Source organism: Pseudorca crassidens, chromosome 16, assembly GCF_039906515.1.
Source record: "Pseudorca crassidens isolate mPseCra1 chromosome 16, mPseCra1.hap1, whole genome shotgun sequence".
In the NCBI taxonomy this organism is placed as follows: domain Eukaryota; kingdom Metazoa; phylum Chordata; class Mammalia; order Artiodactyla; family Delphinidae; genus Pseudorca; species Pseudorca crassidens.
In genome coordinates this window covers 29,354,103-29,373,845 of record NC_090311.1, presented here as the reverse complement: position 1 = coordinate 29,373,845, position 19,743 = coordinate 29,354,103, and the positions used below count along the sequence as shown (strand labels likewise).

General features: G+C 39.7%; 1 protein-coding gene across 2 annotated transcripts in view; it reads right to left on the bottom strand.

Annotated features, from left to right (window-relative positions):
* HPSE2 (heparanase 2 (inactive)) overlaps window positions 1-19,743 on the bottom strand; it is a 581,960-nt gene that overhangs the window by 154,526 nt on the left and 407,691 nt on the right. For both annotated transcript variants that reach the window (XM_067709748.1, XM_067709749.1), the window contains one exon: window positions 14,319-14,412. In XM_067709748.1, the coding sequence (XP_067565849.1) occupies window positions 14,319-14,412 (94 nt within the window). The remainder of the gene's footprint in view (window positions 1-14,318; window positions 14,413-19,743) is intronic.

Genomic DNA, 19,743 nt, shown 5'->3' with positions numbered 1-19,743 from the left:
AGATGAAGGTGAAAATTAAAACAAAAGGAGGGCTTTGCATGAACTGATGATAATAGTTTGCTGTAGTTGAGGAGGGTAATTAATTCTCTGCACCTCAGGTCTAAAAAAAAAACAAAAACATATGTATGTTGTAACATATATGCCAGAACTTTCCTTTTCCCAGACCCGTGGGCAGACATTAGCAAGCAATCATATTCCTCTTTTCATCTCTCCCTATGTATAGCTCCCTGCCCTCTGCTCTCTCCCCTGCATCTACTAGAGAATATGCATTATTTGAGACCTATTTTAAAATCAGGGTTGGTAAAGTACTTGACCCTTTCAGGGTTAAAGTTGTAAATATATTTTAAAAATCTGAGATGTAAGTAAGGATTATGATCAAGAATAGAAGAAAAAATTAATAGCGGAGGTCAAGCTGGAAACTGTTAAAGATTAAATAAGAATTTCCCCTTGCACCCAGAGTCATTGAGGACACCACAAGGTGGTCCTCTCCCCCTTCTTGACACTGCTCAGAGTGCCCAACCCAAGGGCAGCTGGAAATAGTATAAATAAGAAAGTGAGAAAAACACCTTAAATGATCAGAAGACAGAGTCATATGGTGAAATTAAAGGCCTACAGTGATGATTCCCCTTAAAACATCCATGCTTCTGATAAACTTTGTGCTTCCTTTATGACTAACTGGAACTATAGGAGCAGTTCCACGTGTAGCTGTATTTCTGATGTATCTGTGGGGAGGAAGGTAATCTCCGTGTCTTACTCTTCTGCCATCTTCTCCCTTGATCATGGTGATGATTTCATGAGTGTTTGCATATGTCCAAATTCATCAAATTGTATACAGGCAGACCTCAAAGATATTGCTGGTTCGGTTCCAGGCCACTTTTTTTCTTTTCTTTTCTTTTGCACTTAGTCTAGTTTCACTGGCTCATAGGGTGCGGCGGGCAGAGGCCTCAAACCCAGCACTTTCAGACCAGAGTTTCTAGTGCAAAGCAGCTGCACAACTTCCCAACTCAAGATGGAGGCAGCAACGCAGGCCGTGTGCAGAGAGGCTGCGCCTGGATGGGATCTGGAGCTGTGACTAACTGGAACTGAGTAACATATCTGTGTTTTTATTTTTTGCCTTTGGCTTCCAGGATAGTCAAAGATTAATTTTTGCTCCAAGATATTGAAATGATTGAGGCAGTTAGAGAAAGGTGGTTTGGTTAAACAAAACAAAAAGGTAACTAGTATAAGATGATGAACCTTGAAATCATTGAGCTAAGTGAAAGAAGCCAGACACAAAAGGCCACATATTATATTCTTTCATTTATATGAAATGTCCAGAATAGTCAAATCCATAGAGACAGAAAGTAGATTAATGGTTTTCTAGGGTTGGAAAAAGTGAGGGAGAATGAGGGGGGAGGATGGGGAGTGACTACAAATAGGTATGGGGTTTCTCTGGAGGGTAATGAACATGTTCTAAAATTAAACAGTGGTGATGGTTTCACAATTCTGTGAATATACTAAAAGCCACTGAATTTCACACTTTTAAAGGGTGAATCTTATGGTATATGAATTATACCTCAATAAAGCCGTGTGTGTGTGTGTTTGTGTGTATGTATCATTAGCAAAAGGAGAGGTAGACGCTAATAGGCAGATAACTGATGTGGAAAGAGGAATACGTCCTGGAAGTCTGGGGTTCTACCACACAGCAGCTGTGAGACTTCTGGCCCAGCATTATCTTGGAATTCAATTTCTTCACCAACATGTAAAGCCACAAATTTGAAGTAGATGAAATCTAAGTCCTTTCCAAATACAAAATGTTAAAATGTATTAGTATTTTGTAATGCTTATGCAGGTCCCCTTGGCTCCTATCCCTCAAAGGTCAAGAGTAAATTTGATTATGGAAATTAAAATTAGATAACAAATATGGGAGACAAAAAAAAAAAAAAAAAAAAAAAGCCAGAGCTGGTCAGAGCTGGTAATCTCAAAAACAAAGATCTGAAGATCTGGGCCAGAGGTAAGTATTGAGAGTGGTGGAAAAAGCCACAGGAGTAGGTGAAATTTCCTAAGGGGAATATTTTAAATTAGACTGAAAAAGGGCAAAGGATGTCCATCCAAAAACATTAAGGCATTATCAAATGCATTTATTCATTCACTCAACAAATACTGAGCATTTGCTCTATGCCAAGCAGAGTTCTAGGGGCAGACAGTGAATGAAACAGAAGTCTCTGCTCTCACTGGCTTATATTTTAGTCAAGGGGAGGAGACTGACAATAAACACACAAACATAAATTTAGAAATAATAAGTGCCGAGAAGGAAAATGAAACAGAGTAATCTGACAGAAAGTGCCTTGGCAGGAGGGGAGGGTTGATATTTTAGACGGTAGTCAGGAGAGATCCCTCTAGCTCCTTATGTAAGGACTTTAAAGTCTAGTTCCTTTAAATGAGGACTTGATTCCAGAAAATGGTTGGATTTATAAATTACTGTGTACACAGGACTCAGCAAGGACACAGACTCTGTGTAAATAAAGTTCATCTGAATTGTCTTCTGACTTGCAGGAAGATTTGGAAGGAAACAATCTAAAACTTCTTGTAATTGGTGAGGCAGAATTGATTAGTGGTTAGGGGCATGGACTCTACACACATTGCCTGTGTTTGAATACTGGTTTTATCATTGACTCACTGTTGACCTCACTGTGCCTTAATTTCCTCAGCTGTAAAATTAGAAAAGGAGAGCATTTTCTAATATTTAAATGACCTAATATTTGTAAAGCACTTGGAAAGGTGTCTGGCATATGGTAAGCTCTTTTTTTTTTTTTAACATCTTTATTGGAGTATAATTGCTTTACAATGGTGTGTTAGTTTCTGCTTTATAACAAAGTGAATCAGCTATGCATATACATATATCCCCGTATCTCCTCCCTCTTGCGCTTAAAGTAAAGCAAATGTTACCTAGACAACTCTCTTTGTCCAAAGCACATGAGATTGTGTCTGGATCAATCTAACATTACAGTTGGTTGCTTTTCTTTTGGATACGTTTGTGGTGGTAGGTAATAGACCAGATGTATGCTAAGTAGCAGGGAAAGGCCTATTTCGGACATGGTGAGAGGCTTAATGAACTGTGTGTCTACTATGAGCGGAGAAGACCATCATAGCAACGTGTAGGGGAGGTGCTGAGGCTGGGTGCTGGTTGGGACTGTAGAGGAAATTAGCATGGACAGAAGAGAAAAAAATCAGGAAAAACAGATGGAACCAGCTGCAAAATTCCCTTAGAAAGCGAAACTCTAAGAAACTAAGGGCTATAGTTTAACACTGTGGTTTTCTGAGTAAATATGATCCCCCCTGTGCTGGAAGAGAGAAAACTGGAGGACTGGAAAGAACCAGGGTACAGTTACTGGTGAGAAATGATGTGCCAATGAAGATTATTTTAAGGAACACATTGTCTGGGGAGGGAGAAGAAGTGAAGTGAAGGGAGAGGGGAGTTGAGTGGTTGTCTCCCTTTTAGCAGTTCTTTTGTCCCCATTAGACTTCAGGCCTTGGGTCCATGTGGACAAGGGAGCTTTGAGGCATCCACAGAACAGCTTAGCAAGTTGCCAGTGGCTGCTCAGAATCCTTGGGCCAGCTGGGGGCAGGGTGGTATGAAGGGAAACCCTCAAACTCCCTTTCCTCTCATTTCAGGGGTTGAGGACATCAGGACTGCTTCGTGTGGCTACACTGAGAGAGGAGGGGTGAGAGAGAAAAACAGTATTGATTTTTTTTCTTTTAAGTTTTATTTTCCCTACCACTTTGAATATTTTTTAAAAAAGAAAACAGTAAAAATAGGAAAATAACCTTTTTTGTGGCATATTTTCAAACCTGGGCTTCCTTTTCCTGTTTCTCTCAATCTGTGATCTGTTTAAAAAAGAATCCTGAGAGCCTGGTTTCAGTGTGCAAGCGATGGCAGACTTCTAACAGCAGACATGTCGCTTATGGTTATCCAAACCCAACACCTTCCTTAATGAGAAAGGAAGCAATAAAACAGGAATAGTGGACAGGCCAGTGGGGCTAATCAGCCCTGGCAAGAGGCCCACCCTCCAAAAGACGCTGGAATCCATTAATTCCAGCATCTCATATAGTTGAAAATCAACTTCCCCCAGGACTTCAGGAAGAGCAGTAGCTCTTTAAGCAGCCAGAACTGGTCCCCTATGTCACTGGTTAAAAGGAGCTGAATAGCTTTAGGGAGCTTCTTAAACCTTACCCATGCACATAGCTCTTCTTGGGGGTGCCCCTGCCTCTTTGTTCCTTACTATATTTATAAGAGGTCCAGGTGAGAGCTCTTGAGAGTAATGCTCCAATTATTTTTCCATCCTTCTTGTGTGTTTTTGACTCTAAGCTACCTACTATATTAGAAGAGGACAGGATCATTCCATTCTGCCCTCTCCTTTCTCACTCACTGTCCCTTCCTGAGTTCCGGATCTTATCATTTCTCCCTTGGTCTTCCTGAAAGTGTATCCTTCTCAAGACTATCCTGTACAGTGCTGCTGTTTGTTAACTTGACAAGTTCCTCCCTAGTTTCAGAACCTCTGTGGCTTTCCATTACCAGCAGCAGAACTCAATCATGTGCTCACAGAGTGTTCTGTGCGACTATCTGGCAGATGCGCTATGAGTGACTTGTTTCAGATAATATTGAAAGCAGTGATTTGGGAAATGATTTACTTAAAAATAAAAGAAAGTAGATTCAATGTTATCACAATAATATTCTTTTCATTCGTCAGAACTACGAAATGTTTCCTTAACATGGAAAAAAAAGCAAAGGAGCCAGTAAACTACACAGAGCCCCGTAGTCTATTTTATCCACTTGTCCATGGGAGCATGTTAAACATGGTGAAATCGTGGTGATAAACATGGATCCATGGGATATGATACCAACTCCTTTACTTGGTATGTAAGACCTTTCATAACTACCCCTTGGCTACCTTTTCTCCTCTCCGTCCCCACAAGATCTGAGGTTCACCACACAAAATGGACTCACCATTTTTCAACTACATGATTTTCTTTTAGGTTTTTGATGATCACTTTGTCCCTTACTCACTCCTCAGCCATGTTGTCTGATTTTTTTTTTCATGGCTTATTTTAAATGTTACCTCCTCTGTGAAACTTTTCTCAAAACTTCAGAAAATTAATTCTCTCCTCTGGCCTCCAAAGTTCTTGGAACCTATTGCTATCCTTGACCTTATTATACTGAGTTGTAACTTTCTGTTTGCCTCACCCTCCTACACCATAAGCTACTTGAGAAAGCCACGTTTTTTTCCATTTTGCATGCCCTGTGAAATACTTGTCAGCCACTTCGCTTATTAAAAACTTGTTAAATAATGAGACAGTGAAGTAGTTTACTTGTTAATAAGTGAGAGAGGTAATATTTTACCAATGGAAATGCTGAGTAGATATCAGAGAAGATAACTAATAACCTCAAAACCATAAGAGCAAACATCAAATCCTCACAGTTCCATTTCGGGACTCTGTTCACTTTCTAATTGAATTTTCCTGTTTGAGGAGAACTAGAAGCTTCTGGTTCACTAAACTGCCTCCATATTTAATATGTCCTTCTCAGGTTAGACAAGCCGAGCTATTCTGAGCTCAGCCAATTCCAATATCTCATCACATTCTTCCTGATTTATTTCTTCTGTCTAATGAACTTCCTGTCAGTTTCATTAATTTTTTCTGTATAATTTCTTTTTAACATCTTCCTGTTCCGGAGTGCCATATTTGCCCATTTTCTTTTGGTATCAGATCAATTTTTAATTTGTGGCTTCTGTTTCTGTGTCATTTTTAGGATTTAAAATTGTATTCTCTGCTCTTGTTATCTCAAACCGCGGAAAAGCAATCAAGTGTAATTGCAACTAAACATAAAATTAAAATAAGAAAATACACAAAAAAGAAAGTCACTGGGGAGGCAAGGAAATTATGATCATATGCAAGAAAATGAGGAAGAAAGTTTCACAGTCCCAAAGCAATGACTATGTTCAAGGATAAGTGCTGGTGGAGGGAAAGACTGGACAGCAGCTACCTGCACATAAAACACTCTTCTTCCCTTCTCCAGTCCTCTTCTATGACTAACCAATCCCTCAGGCTTACTGTCTACCTACTGACGAGTCATAGGCTCCACCAGCCTCAGAGGTAATTTCCTCTCGTTCAAGACAAACCCTGTAATCTCCCCACTTCCATGTGGAAATGTTAGAAGGTCACCCCAAGCTGCCTTTTCCTCCTGAAGAAGATTTTTGCCCCAAGTAGCAGTTTGTTCTCAGGGCCCTTCCCCCAATATGTCCTTCATATGGTCATTGCCTTCCACCCAGCAGGACCTCACTATACATGTGCACATGAAACATACGAATGGTGCCCAGTGAATGAATGCAAATCACTCCCTGAAAATCCTTGTCTGCTTCCACTATCTAACATTGTGATAATATTAGATATCACCTAAGATTGTGGCCTCCAACTTTCATTCAGCTTTCACTTCTAGGACACCCACCCCAGATTATATCAACTGACCAAGAGGTCAATTTGATATTCTTTCACCAGGAACATTCAGTATTCTTCTATTTAAAAAGGTTTCCTCATCCTGGATGGTCAGGAATATAAATATTCCATGGGCTACAAAATTAATGGTTAACTAGCATGGGAGATTCAGAACGGTGTATTGGATAGCGTGTGGGCCCTGGAGTTAGGAGTTCTAATTTTACTACTTAGTAAGTGTGGCCTTGAAAAAAATTACTGGTCTCTTCAATGGGTTAGCAATATATGATGCACTCAATCGATGGCATTTGTAGCCTAAAAGGTGATACAATTACTATATTTTTGTCAGTTGATGATGCATTTTCCACATTTTAATGGTGTTGAAATCAGAATGTTTTTCATCAAAAGAAATTTGCCAGCTGTTTACTCTCTCCCCTCAGCTGTTATTAAATTGATGTTACATTTTATAATTGTTTGTGTTTAAGAATCAAGGAAATGTGGTTCTTGGAAGGACACTGACCGAAACTTTGGAGCTCTTTTGTGGTAAACATACCTTTCCAGCTAGATTCCCCTATTTATCATTAGTGTCTTATATCTGAAAGAGAAGAGCCAAAGTTTCCCTTGGGACATATTCTCCCATTTTCAGATAGCCAAGTTGAGTCACAGAGGCTAATTTACTGGGAAGCTCGTCAACTTCCAGCTCCCCGTTTTCACAGGCCTCTACTAATGTCCTGGGAAGGGCCATGATAATGTGTTAATATGGTCAGATATATTTCTAAAACATGCAAATTTGTTTTGTTTTCTTTTTCTTAAAGAGGTCCCCATTGTATAAGCTTCCAGCCCCATAAAACTTAGACTCACACCTGGATGTCACCTAAGGTATTACTGTGGCACAGTTTGTGTTTAGGGTCCTCTGACTCTCTTAAGTATTTCTTTGCCCTGTGTTTCTCTTCCCCTCCATCAAAACCTGCTCTTGGAAAGGACAGATACCATATGATATCACTTATATATGGAATCTAAAATATGACACAAATGAACCTATCTATGAAACAGAAGCAGAAACATGGACATAGAGAATAGACTGGTGGTTGTCAAGGGGGAGGCAGGTGGGAGAGGGTTGGGTTGGGAATTTGGGATTAGCAGATGCAAACTGGTATATATAGAATGGATAAACAAGAAGGTCCTACTGTATAGCACAGGGAACTATATTCAATATCCTGTGATAAACCATAATAGAAAGGAATATGAAAAAGAATGCACAAATATGTATAACTGAGTCACTTTGCTGTACAGCAGTAATTAACATAACATGGCAATTCAATTATACTTCAATTAAAAAATTTTTTTTAAATAAACTAAAATTATTGCAAAGAAAAAAACCCTGCTCTTGGGAAAGGATTATTTGATATTAACACCTTAGTGTGATTTTAAATCAGTGTAGTTTGCCTCTTCTCAAGTTATTTATATTCTGCTTCCTCCCCCTAATGTAAAATGAAAAATTATTTTTCTAAAATGAAATATCTGGCATTAGCAAACTGACTGAAATGTTACTTTGAGCCACAAAGAGAACTTTCTTTCACCCTTAAGCATATACCCAGAAGATACTCTCCTACTGTGCCTACATATAGGCATAGCCCATTTTTGGTTGCCTAAATCAATATCTATCTATTCAACACTATGTTACAAAGTTAGTAGCAGACTAGCTTCTTTTGCATGTGAACAGCTGAGATAGCAGATCCAAATGCGATTGAGACATACACATTACTTTGCTTCTTTTACATTTCTCCCACTATTTTACTCTGCTCATTCACCTTCCACTCCCTAACTGCCTCCCTCCAATATTGATTGAGCACCTGCCAAGTGACAGGCACTATGGCAGGCACTGGCACATTGAAATAAGCCGTCAACATTATTGAATGAATGAATGAATGAGTGAATGAATGAATCAACCAATGAAACAGTGATTTTTTTTTCCAGTAGTGATACTACTGTTCTTACCCTACTAAGGTATTTTCATTTTCCACTTTTCTTCATTAGAGAAGGTTAACATTGTCATTGTCCTCATTTTCCTTTAGTTGTGCATCCAGTTATTCTATGATCCTCAAGAATAACTGTTATTCTTTTACCCTCTTCCCCTTTGATATACTTTGATATAAGTAGGTAAACCAGCAGTTGGCTGAGAAAAAAGTTTCCTTTTTAATCTATTCGTTACTTCCAAAGGATTAAATATTCCTCTGCCTTACCTACTTCCATGATATTGCAACTACGATATATTGGAAAAAGGGGTATAATGTTACTGCATTTATTGAGATTTCAAAAGAATTAATCTTTATTAAGTATTATGAGCAATCATAAGCAATGATGATATTAACAAAAGAATGATCATGGTCATATTATAAATCATGTAAACCATTCCCTCCACCATATACATCTACCACCAGGAGTCCTCTGATCACACCCTAAGAAGAACTGTATAAATTAGAAGGTGTCTATCCTTTCAGAATTAGCCTAAATGTCACTTCCTCTGGGAAGACTTGCCCAATTTCCCTTCCTTTACAAACTAAGGTAGATACATCTCACCATGGGCTCCTGTAGCACCCGAAACATCCCCTGTTATGGGAATCATTGCATCTTACTATCATTGCTTGCTTCATTAACTATTTTCCCATTAGACCATAAGGTCTTTGAAGATAACCACCACACAGTCTTGTTCTCCATTTCATCCTCAGGAGTCTTGAAGATACAAGAATGTCATAAACAGTTGATAAATGAAGGAAGGAAGGGAAGAAAGAAGGAAGGGAGGAAGGAAGGACATTTTCAAATATTAGGGAAGCCAATTGTTCATTTTATTTAGTATTCAAAATGCAATCACAAGGACAGTACTTTTGGAAATACTTCCCTTATGACTGGGATTTCACCAACTCCTTCCTGTGCCTATTGAATTGCTGAAAATAATATCAAAAAGTGTTATTTCCTCCTCTGATTCCTCTAGGAGATGACACAAATCATAGAGTCCAAGTGACTTAAGCCGAAGTGGTTCATCTTGGTTCTTATGTTACTGTTTTGGAGTCAGCCCAGCTATCCATGCTATACCATCTGCACTGTATCCTGAACATCTCTCACTTTCCTGTCTGACTCTTGCCTGCATTGAGAGATTCTCAACTCTTTCCCTTGACTCATCTCCCAAAGTACAGATGATTATCCTCATTCTAATGGAAGGGAGAGAGTGTGTGGATCATGCAAAGGAGTGGGTTGTCCAAACATTGTCTCTGTTAGGCTTTCAAATGCATCACGTAGATTTTCACATAACCAGAATTCACCCACTGCTCAGAAAACTGAAAATTCTTAAGTGGCAGTCCAAATTTGGAAACCACAACTGTTTTTAGCACTGCCTTTCAGGTGCCAAAAATATCACCTATCATATTCTCCAGGGTTCAAAGAAAGAGGAAAGAGGAAAAAAGCAAAGAACAAGTTGAGGATAAAGGTAACATGAAGCTTCTCCAGTTACGTAAATTATTATTAAAAATAACCACAATAGACAAAGTGAGGGAGAGGCATGGACATATATACACTACCAAACGTAAGGTAGATAGCTAGTGGGAAGCAGCCACATAGCACAGGAAGATCAGCTCGGTGCTTTGTGACCACCTGGAGGGGTGGGATAGGGAGGGTGGGAGGGAGGGAGACACAAGAGGGAAGAGATATGGGAACATATGTATATGTATAACCGATTCACTTTGTTATAAAGCAGAAACTAACACACCATTGTAAAGCAATTATACTCCAATAAAGATGTAAAAAAAAAATAACCACAATAACTGAAATAACAATAATAATAGCAATAAGAACTAGCATTCACTAGCAGTTAACAAAACAGGGCCTCATGTGACCTTCCTAATCTCCCTAAGAGGGAAGGAGGATAGTACAGTGGTCCCTATCTGTCGGGTACTCGTTCCAGGAACAATTGTGGATATCAAAATCTGCAGTTGCTCAAGTCCCTATATAAAATGGTATGGTGTTTGTATTATAACCTATGCACATCCTTCCATGTACTTTAAATCATCTCTAGATTACTTACACTACCTAATACAATGTAAGTGTTATGTAAACAGTTGCTGGTACATGGCAAATTCAAGTTTTGCCTTTTGGAACCTTCTGAAAATTTTTTTCTTGAATATTTTCAGTCTGTGGTTGGTTGAATCCACAGATGCAGAACACATGGATACAGATACAGAGGGCTGACTGTATTCTTAGCATCCTCATTTTACAGATGAAGAAACAAAATCAGAGAAGTTACGTGAATGGCCCAAGGTCATACAACCCAAGCCACTAGACTTCAAATCCTGTATCCTATCTCTTCTTCAAACAGCCTCACCACTGGTTTATCTAACCAATCTCACGTGAATCTGTTTTGGTGGGAAATTTGCCCTTTTTTCCATTATTGTGGACCTAAGGAGAGGTCATTAGGACTTCTCTGAACTTCTCAAAATAGAGAAGAAACAAAGATTCCATTTCTAGCTTTTGGATGAGAGTTCCAGTTATATACATATTAAAATCTTACTTGGTCCATCTCCAAATTGGTTTTGGGGGCTCAAAAGAAGGAGTTTGATCACTCTGCCCCAGTTTGTACCCTGGAATTTAATTCCCCAAACCTCCACCCATCCACAGGGGACTTCAGGAACAGCCAAAGTAACTTTTCAACTGGAAAATCTTGGTGACCCTTCTCTGGTCTCCCAGCCCTCATCTCCCCAAGTCAGGCCAGTACCTGGCATATCCTGGGCTGTGGTAGAGACTCTCATCCTCGAGGCCCTAACAACTGGGTCCAGGCTGCTGTAACCAATAGAAGGTCTATCCCATGGATCAAAGCTCAAGGAATCTGTGATCCAGCAACACCCCTAGCAGATACCCATTTAAGGCAATATCTGGCAAGAGCTTTGCAAAAGAGAATTGGAAAAAGAAAACCAGTCAGAGAAATAACTGAATGAGCTACTAAATGAAACAAGGAGCATGGAACTTTGGCAGACAGTATTTTCCAAAAATGACTGAAAAAATATTTCTGGTCTTATATGCCCTTCCAGAACCTTGCCACTCCCCCATCCAGAGAAGTTTATTTCCTCTTGTCTTAAATCCCTATGGGCCTTGGTGACTGTCTCAATGTATAGACTGTGGTTGAAGTGATGCCCTATGACTTCTGAGGGTAGATAGAAAAGGTGACAGAGCTTCCACCTGGCTCTCTGTCTTGGGCATCTGACTTTAAAACCTTGGGAGGAAGCCCAGGCTACACAAAGAGGCATTCCCGTTATCAGCCCCACAAAGGTACTAGCTGACAACTGACATCAACCAACTGCCAGACACATGAGTGAACGAGCCTTCTGATAATTCCAGTCGCCAGCCTTTGAATTACCCCAGTCTTTGAGTTTTCCAGCTGAAGCTAATGGAGCAAAGACAAGTTATCCTTATGGGAATTCCTGACCCACAGGATTCACAGTCATAACAGATGACTGTTCTAAGCCGCTAAGTTTTGGGGTAACTTGTTGCACAGCAAGACATAACCGGAACAGGAACATAAGCCTGAGGGGACCTCTGAGCACGTTGTATTTGCAACAGCCAAAAGGTGACTCCAGGTCCTACTGCTAATTCTAGCCATCCCCTGCCAGGTGCCTTCTGTATATAGGTTATTTCTCTTGGAGACTCCACTGCTCCCCCCTGCAACCGCACTTAGCTCTCCCCTTCCAAGTCCATCAAACATGTTTTTAAAGGTCTGAATTTCAATTGAGCACAGGGTTTGAGTCCTTTACTCTAAGTTTCTTTGGCCTTGCCTGGCCATTTCAGGAGGTGAGTTTAGCCACTTATTTCAGTCTCTGAACATTCTGTGATGGTGAAGGTGTATGCAGTGGTGGAGAGTACTGGGTAGTGGGGAGAAAGGGAAGAACCTAACTTCTAATCCATTTGTCTTGGCTTTGACCTAGAGCTACCTATTCTACTTAAAGAATTACATGAACCTTCACTCACAGTGCCATGATACCACTGAATCATTTTACTTCCAATGACAATCCTTTGATCAGATCATTAGGCTCAAAACTGGAAAAGCCAAAAATATAAAGACTTGTTGTCTTGTACACTGTTGTAATACAGAAACTTAGTATAGTGCCTGGAACACAGTAAACACTCAATAAATATCTACTGAATGAAAGAATGAATGAATGAAAGAAATCTCCTCCTCTTTTTTTAGAGGCCAATAACTAATACTGGATTAGCATAATGCGCTAGAAAACTGTAGTGTTCAACAGGCTGACATTCTACTCCATTAGGTAATATGTTTTTCAACCTGTTCAAAGTAAGTATTAAACCTCAAAACTGTGAGTTCCTTGAGGGCAGAGACCATGTCTTATTACATATTGTATCCTCAGCACCTGGCACTTTGCCTGGTACTTGCTAAAAGCTCAGTAAATATTAAATATTTAAATATTAAAAACTAAGTGAATGTCAAAGAGATTGACAGAGATATTTCAAATCATTTAGTTCTTCTAGGCTTTGCCTAGTAGGAGACAGTGGCAGATAAGGGTGCTGGTCAGTGCACCTGATCCCCAGAGGGATCAGACTGGGATGTAGAAATTCAGAAGTCCTGAGGCCTCCCAGCCGCTAAAGACTCCAAAAGCTATTTTGTAATCTGAGTATGGCATTGGTATGAATACAGAAAAGTGTACAGACCTCCCCTTTAGCAATCAAGAGTGCTTTTCTATGATTGCTCCAAATAGTATTTTTTTCACAACTAATTTTATAATGAGCCATTCATTTATTTGCCCATTCATTTATTCATTCATCCCATATATATTTTGTGTTTTCGGCTGCACCTCACGGCTTGCAGGATCTTAGTTCCCGGACCGGGGATTGAACCCATGCCCTTGGCAGTGAAAGCATACAGTCCTAACCATTGGACCACCGGGGAACTCCCCTCATTCATCCCATATTAATGGGGGCCTACCTGTTGCTATTTTTCTGCAAAGATGTGTTTAATTTGCTCAAAATAAAGTTGAATGTTCAAAAGGTCCTCATTCCCTGGAAAAGGACCTGACTAGGAAACTAAAGATGAGATATCACCATTTTGTAGAGGCAGATGGAAATTGTAGGCATAAGATCCTCACAGTTCAGAATTAACTAATCTAGTGTATTTCAAAACGTGATCTGCACTGGGTGGAATCACTTGACAGATGACTATTAAAAATAGAGATGTCTGGGATCCACTCCAGACATACTAAATCAGAACATCAGAAGTGAGATTGGAAACTACAAGCAATCTCTGGTGATTTTGATTGTATTCAAGTTTGAGAACTACTAACCACAGGTGTCCTGCCAGTAGGACCTACATACAATTGCTTAATTTAACCTTATCTTCTCCAACATCTCTACAAAAGTAAGATGTTACTTGGCTGATTCTAAGACACCTAGGAATAGTGTAAATGTGGCTCAGAATTGCCAATATCCCAGACCACAACTCCACTGAATAAATGTAACCATTCTCTCCTAAACTAACCCAAAATAAACTCCTGCAAAAAGAAAGTAAACTTATTCTTCCCTTAAGAAACTCACAATTTAGAAGCCAACAGTTACAAAATGTTTGTTATTAAAATAGAGAAGCTTTTAAACTTGGATATGGTACATTCAAACCCTTCTTAATCTGAAAAGCAATAAACAGCAATCATCAGCTGTGAGAGGCACCTCTTGGCCATGCAAATCCAGACTGCACTATTTTTCTACCCACAGTGCTAACACCCAGCTGGAACTCTGTGACATTTTCCTCACCTTACCCCCAAACTCACTCCTCTTCTTCCCCAGAGATTTTTACTCACTTTCTGAATTTTCCTAATCTGGTCAGAGAGTGTGTCTAATAGGCGAGTTTTCAGGAAGTCCATCACCTTGACCACCCGGCCATCAATGTAGCAACTGGAATAAAAATAAAATGAGAATCAGAGAAAATCTCGAGCAGGAGACTACAAATATATTTCTCTAGCCAGAGGTCTCTGTTGCCTGAGGAAAGAGCCCAGGGTTCACCTGGGCTCTTACATTCTAAAGAAGTTTTGATCCTGGGTACTTTTCAAACAAATAATATACTTTTTAACCTCTTCATTTTCACCTCCATTTGTGGGCTAATATTGTGATTTTTTTTCAGCCTTTGTCCATTGAAACTGCATTTATTGCTCTATAGGAACTGACAGGACTCTGTAACACAATTGGGTAATGGGGAAAAGCTTAGTTGTTTTCCCCATAAGGAAAGTAATTTAACACCCCTCCCGTACCATCCCTACCCCCACCTTAAAGTAATAAAGGTATGTGAGAGGTTTGAAAGACTACTCAAACATTTTGAAAGGTTTCCACACCTTTAAATAAGAAAACACCAACCACCAAAATCTGATTTAGTGCAGTGAGCAGGTCTCAAAGAGTTCATCTCCAGTTCACTTCCCTGGGCAAAATACCTTGTAGTCAACCTCCTTCCACCTCCAGAATAAATGAACGGATAAATGAATAAACAAATAAGTCAGACAGATTAAAGTTCAGGTGCCCTCTCCTAAAATAGCAAGTTTGGCACACATCAGTGTGGTGGTGTCTCCAGTTTTGTTAGGTAGCTTAAGTGAAACATCAAGTTGTGCCCATACTACATTGTTAACATTCAACCAAAACGGGTCCATCTGGCTTTGTGGGGACTCTCTGTGTGAATCTTTACTCTGAAGGCTAAGCCCAGGATTAGGTGACCTTCATTATCTCAAACCTCCCAACACTCATCTTTGCAAAATTCCAAATTAAATCGATTTAATTAAAATCAATGCTTATGACTCCTGGGTGCCTTTTCCAATCCACTTAGGTCTCCTTGGCTGACGGATAATGATAGATTATGTCATTTTTAGTAAGACACCAACCTCTCAGTACATATTATAGAACTATAATTCTAATTCTAGTACTAAAAAATTCCTTTTAATGTTAAATTCCCATACTAATATATGATGTAGTGGAATGGTTAAAATTCTTTGTAATTGCACTTTCAACCAGGTGCTCTGGTTGAAGTGAGGGTGGGAGATGAGCTCCTCCCACTCAGCCTTCCCCTTGGCCTCCCTCACCACCTCACACATTTCCACAGAATCCAATGTTTAAATCATTTGTATATTGAAAGGAGTATGGGTTTTGGAGCCAGAGATATCTGAGATCAAATTCCAAGGCAGGTATTTACTACCTATGTGATCTTGGGCAAGATGCTTGGCCTTTATGGGCCTCAGTTTTCTTATTCTTAAGAGAGAGGTAACATATCTACTACTCAGGATTGTTTGAAGATCAAGCAGATAAACCTAAAGTGTCTGGCATATAGTAGGCACTCAACAACTGTTAGTTCTTTTCTGATTTCTCTAATTTTCAGCTCACAAAGATGGGGTCATAAACAATAGGGGCCTGACTGTGTGTACCGAATTCTAAAAGTGAGATGATTGTGTCAAAGGGTACACGCTTTTGAAAATCTGGGTGGTTACTTATATTAGGGAATAAAACAAACCAATGACATGACCTTTCACCTCATTCCTGGTACAGATGCTAGACTTAGATCCAATAAACATTTATTATGTGCAACACACAGAGCTGGTAATGTCCATGTCCATTACCTCACAAACCTCTTTCTATTAGTGCTCCACTGTCAGCACCTCCAATTTTTTTAAAGTTGTGATTAGATAGTATACTACCTGAAAGCTAGGCATATTAAAACACTGTAGTGTTGAAATTAAAAATAATTAATGAAATGTTAATGTAACACACACTGAAGGACATGAACATTTGTACTATATTACATGATGATTACGCATATGATAAAAATGTACTGTAATTAGTGTTCTTTTATGTTCTAGTCAAATATATTATAGTTTCCTCTTTTTTCTTTGTTAGCTCCCAGTAACTATTTTAAACAGCAGAGTTTATAAGTTTTGCTGGCAACACATATAGTTTAATGCTCATTGAGATAAAAGTGCCAGAGGTACTTTTTCAATATGTAGGATTCCCTGTGAACATGCTTCCTATCCCACAAAATCCACGGCCCACGGTTGAGGGACCTCCACTCTTCCCCTCCTTCCTTTGGTCTCTTTTCTCAAGTACACGAAACTTGGAGTTAGAAAACCTTGGTTCAGTCCCAGCTTTGCCACATACTACCTATATGATACTGGGTTTCCCCTTCTTTAAAATCAGTTAAAAAAGAACCCCAACCCTACAGTATTTTCACAGGGTTACTGTACCGATAAAAATGAGAAGAAATTCTGGGCACAGAACCTGGCACATAAAAGGTATTCAATAACCAAAACTACCCTCCAGGTTACTTAAGTACCCGAGGTGGCAGCAACCTAGACTGAAAAGCCATGGGATGGGGTGAGCAGGGGAACATCTGTCTGGAGAAAGACAGTATGTTCATCCACCATAGGATTTGGAATTAGGGAATTATGGAGGAGCAAAAATGGACTCTGGATTTCCAGTAGGTGGGAGGCAGAGAGAAAGAGAGAGGTGGAGAGGGCTGTGATTATGCTGCAAAAATCTGGAGTTTGAAAAGACCTTAGTGGTCATGTGGTCTGAAGTAGGTAAGCCTGTGACAACATCCCTGAGAAGTGATTACCTAGGAGAGGGAACTCACTCTCATACACTACTAGTACTGTTCCACTGTGCCACAGCTCGGATCCAGGGAAGGCTCTTCTACCATGGGTCTAAAATTGGCTCTCTCTTACTGTTCACTCAATGGCTGTTTTCTTGGACCCGGGAATAGTCCAATTCCTGCTTCATGTGACATGTGGGGGAGGAATTCCAGTAAAAACTTTGGTTTAAGCTTTTTAGAGCCTATTTTTGTCCCCAGTTTTAACCTAACAAGCTGGATTCAATCATTCTCAGTTGGTCTCAGGCTATTCCTGTGGGCTATGAATTAGACTGGAGCAGGGAAAGCTCCAGGCAGGAAAGCAGTGTGACAAGGTTATCTTATCTCAACAGTGCAGGCAAGAAGAAATCTGGGTCTAAGTAAGGCAGATCACGGAAAAAGTAAAAGTGAGAGCCTGTGAAAAAAGAACTAATAAAATAAAGCTTCTGTAGAGCGTAAGAGAGACAGGAAGGGAGTCAATGATGACCACGAGCTAATGAGAGAGAATGTCTTTGAGAACACTGGTGCCAAGGACACGTAGGCTAGTCAGACTGGGTTTTAGGTTTGTCAAAGGAGATAAATTATTCTGTTTGAGATATCAAAGACCCAGAGAATATCAAAGAGAAAATATGCAACAGGTACTTGGAGATGTGAGAAGTCAGCACAGAGAAAAACTGAGACAGAAAATGTTGACCCGGTTGTTTTCTTCAGTTTGTAAGTAATGAATGGAGCCACGGCCGTAGATGAGCTCTCTAGGAGAATCAGAGAAGTTAACAGGTATGGCAGAGACCCTCTAAAATTCTCAAATACGGCCCTGGACATTGCCTCTATCTTTGGCCCAAATAAGAGTCCCTTCCTTCCCCAGCCCTTCCCCAGTCCCTTCCTTCCCCCCATCACAGTGACTTTTTAATAATTTCGGTCTGAGTCAGATTCGCACTTGGATGCCAAAGGAATTCCCATATTATACTGTGAAGTTTCAGCAACTTTATTTGCAAACATAAACCCACATTTATATTGCACTATGGAAATAGGAACTTTGGTCCTGCAGAATTTAGTATTCCTTTTTAAGAGAGGGGATAATTTAACCATAGGTATGAGTTGATAAATACCTGAGCCTTTTTCATGGGTAACCCTGGACAATTAGCTTGCTGCACTTACCCTTCATAAATGTGAAGCTTCTAAGAAAACATTCAATGTCAACAATCTGTGGTTATCTGAAAAACTCCTGCCTGTTACAGAGCTTTGATTCTCTGATAGTGGCTGCCTGTAGTAAAGGGCTCAATACATCATTTAGATTTGGACATGATAGCCTGTGATGACACTTGGTAAGAATAAATTGTTAAAAATGGTAAAGATGGTGATTTCTAACCAAGACTGGGTAAGTGGAAGTAGGACTGGATTCCACCAGACTGTCCAGTGACCTGGGGGCAAGTCTCTCTGCTTTCCTCCATCTTCTTCACTGGGAAGATAAAGATGATTCTGAGCTACCAACTGGTCTCTCCTGAAGAGTTAACTAGTTTAGTAATGGATACAAAGGCACCAGAAGACCAAACAAATGAGAGAGGAAAGGAAGGATTGAGGGAAGGAAAGAGAGAGGAAGGAAATTTGCCAATTAGAGGTGCTTTGGCATCTTCCACGTAAACCCTGATAATTTTAGGTGAATCATAGTCCTCCTCTAAGCTCTCTTGAAATTTCAGCATCTCCTAGGATCACACCACAAATGGCTGAGCTGTTCAACTAAAAGCTGAAGCCAGGAGAGGCTATGCAGAAATAACCTTTCTGTGAACTATTACTACAAATGCAATGAGCTTGAAACCTTTGTGTGTGGACAAACAGCCTGTGCTCAGTCCTGGCAACCATCATTCCTTCCTCGGCTGGCCTCTAGATTAGCAGGTCATATCAAGCACATACCTGGGGAGGTGGCAAAGATGGCAGAGTATACAAGGTAAATAGAACTACATACCAATTCATTCACCAACTCTCTTGCTCTTCTTAGTTTTAAATTTTATTTCTAGTTTAATACCTTTCATCTTACAGTAAGTCCGCTACATATGAACCTTCAAGTTGCGAACCTTCAAAGATGGGACTGTGCATTCGCATGTCCAATCACGTAAGTTAGTTCACGTGAAATTGCAGCTTGCCCTCTGTCTTCTATTGCTAACAATCCTTCAGCTCTACCATCTCCCACCTCCTCTCCCTCCTCCAGTCAGTAACTCTTCTTGCCTGTTCACTCGATGCCAGCCCCTGTATGCCAGCTGTTGTACTGTACTACTGTACTTTTCAAGGTATTGTACATAAGATTAAAAATGTTTTCTTTATTTTTTGTATTTATTTTTTATGTATTATTTGTGTGAAAAGTATTATAAACCTATTACAGTACAGTACTCTATACTCGATTGTGTTAGTTGGGTACCTCGTCTAACTTTGTTGGGCTTACGAACAAATTGGACTTATGAACATGCTCTTGGAACGGAACTCTTTTGTATGGTGGGGACTTACTGTATTTAAAATTTTGCCCTTTATCTGTTGATTATAAAAGAAACAATTGCTCATTATAGACAAATTAGAAAATGCACATAAACAAGATTAAAATATGAAAATGAAAAATCATTGATGAACCCAACACC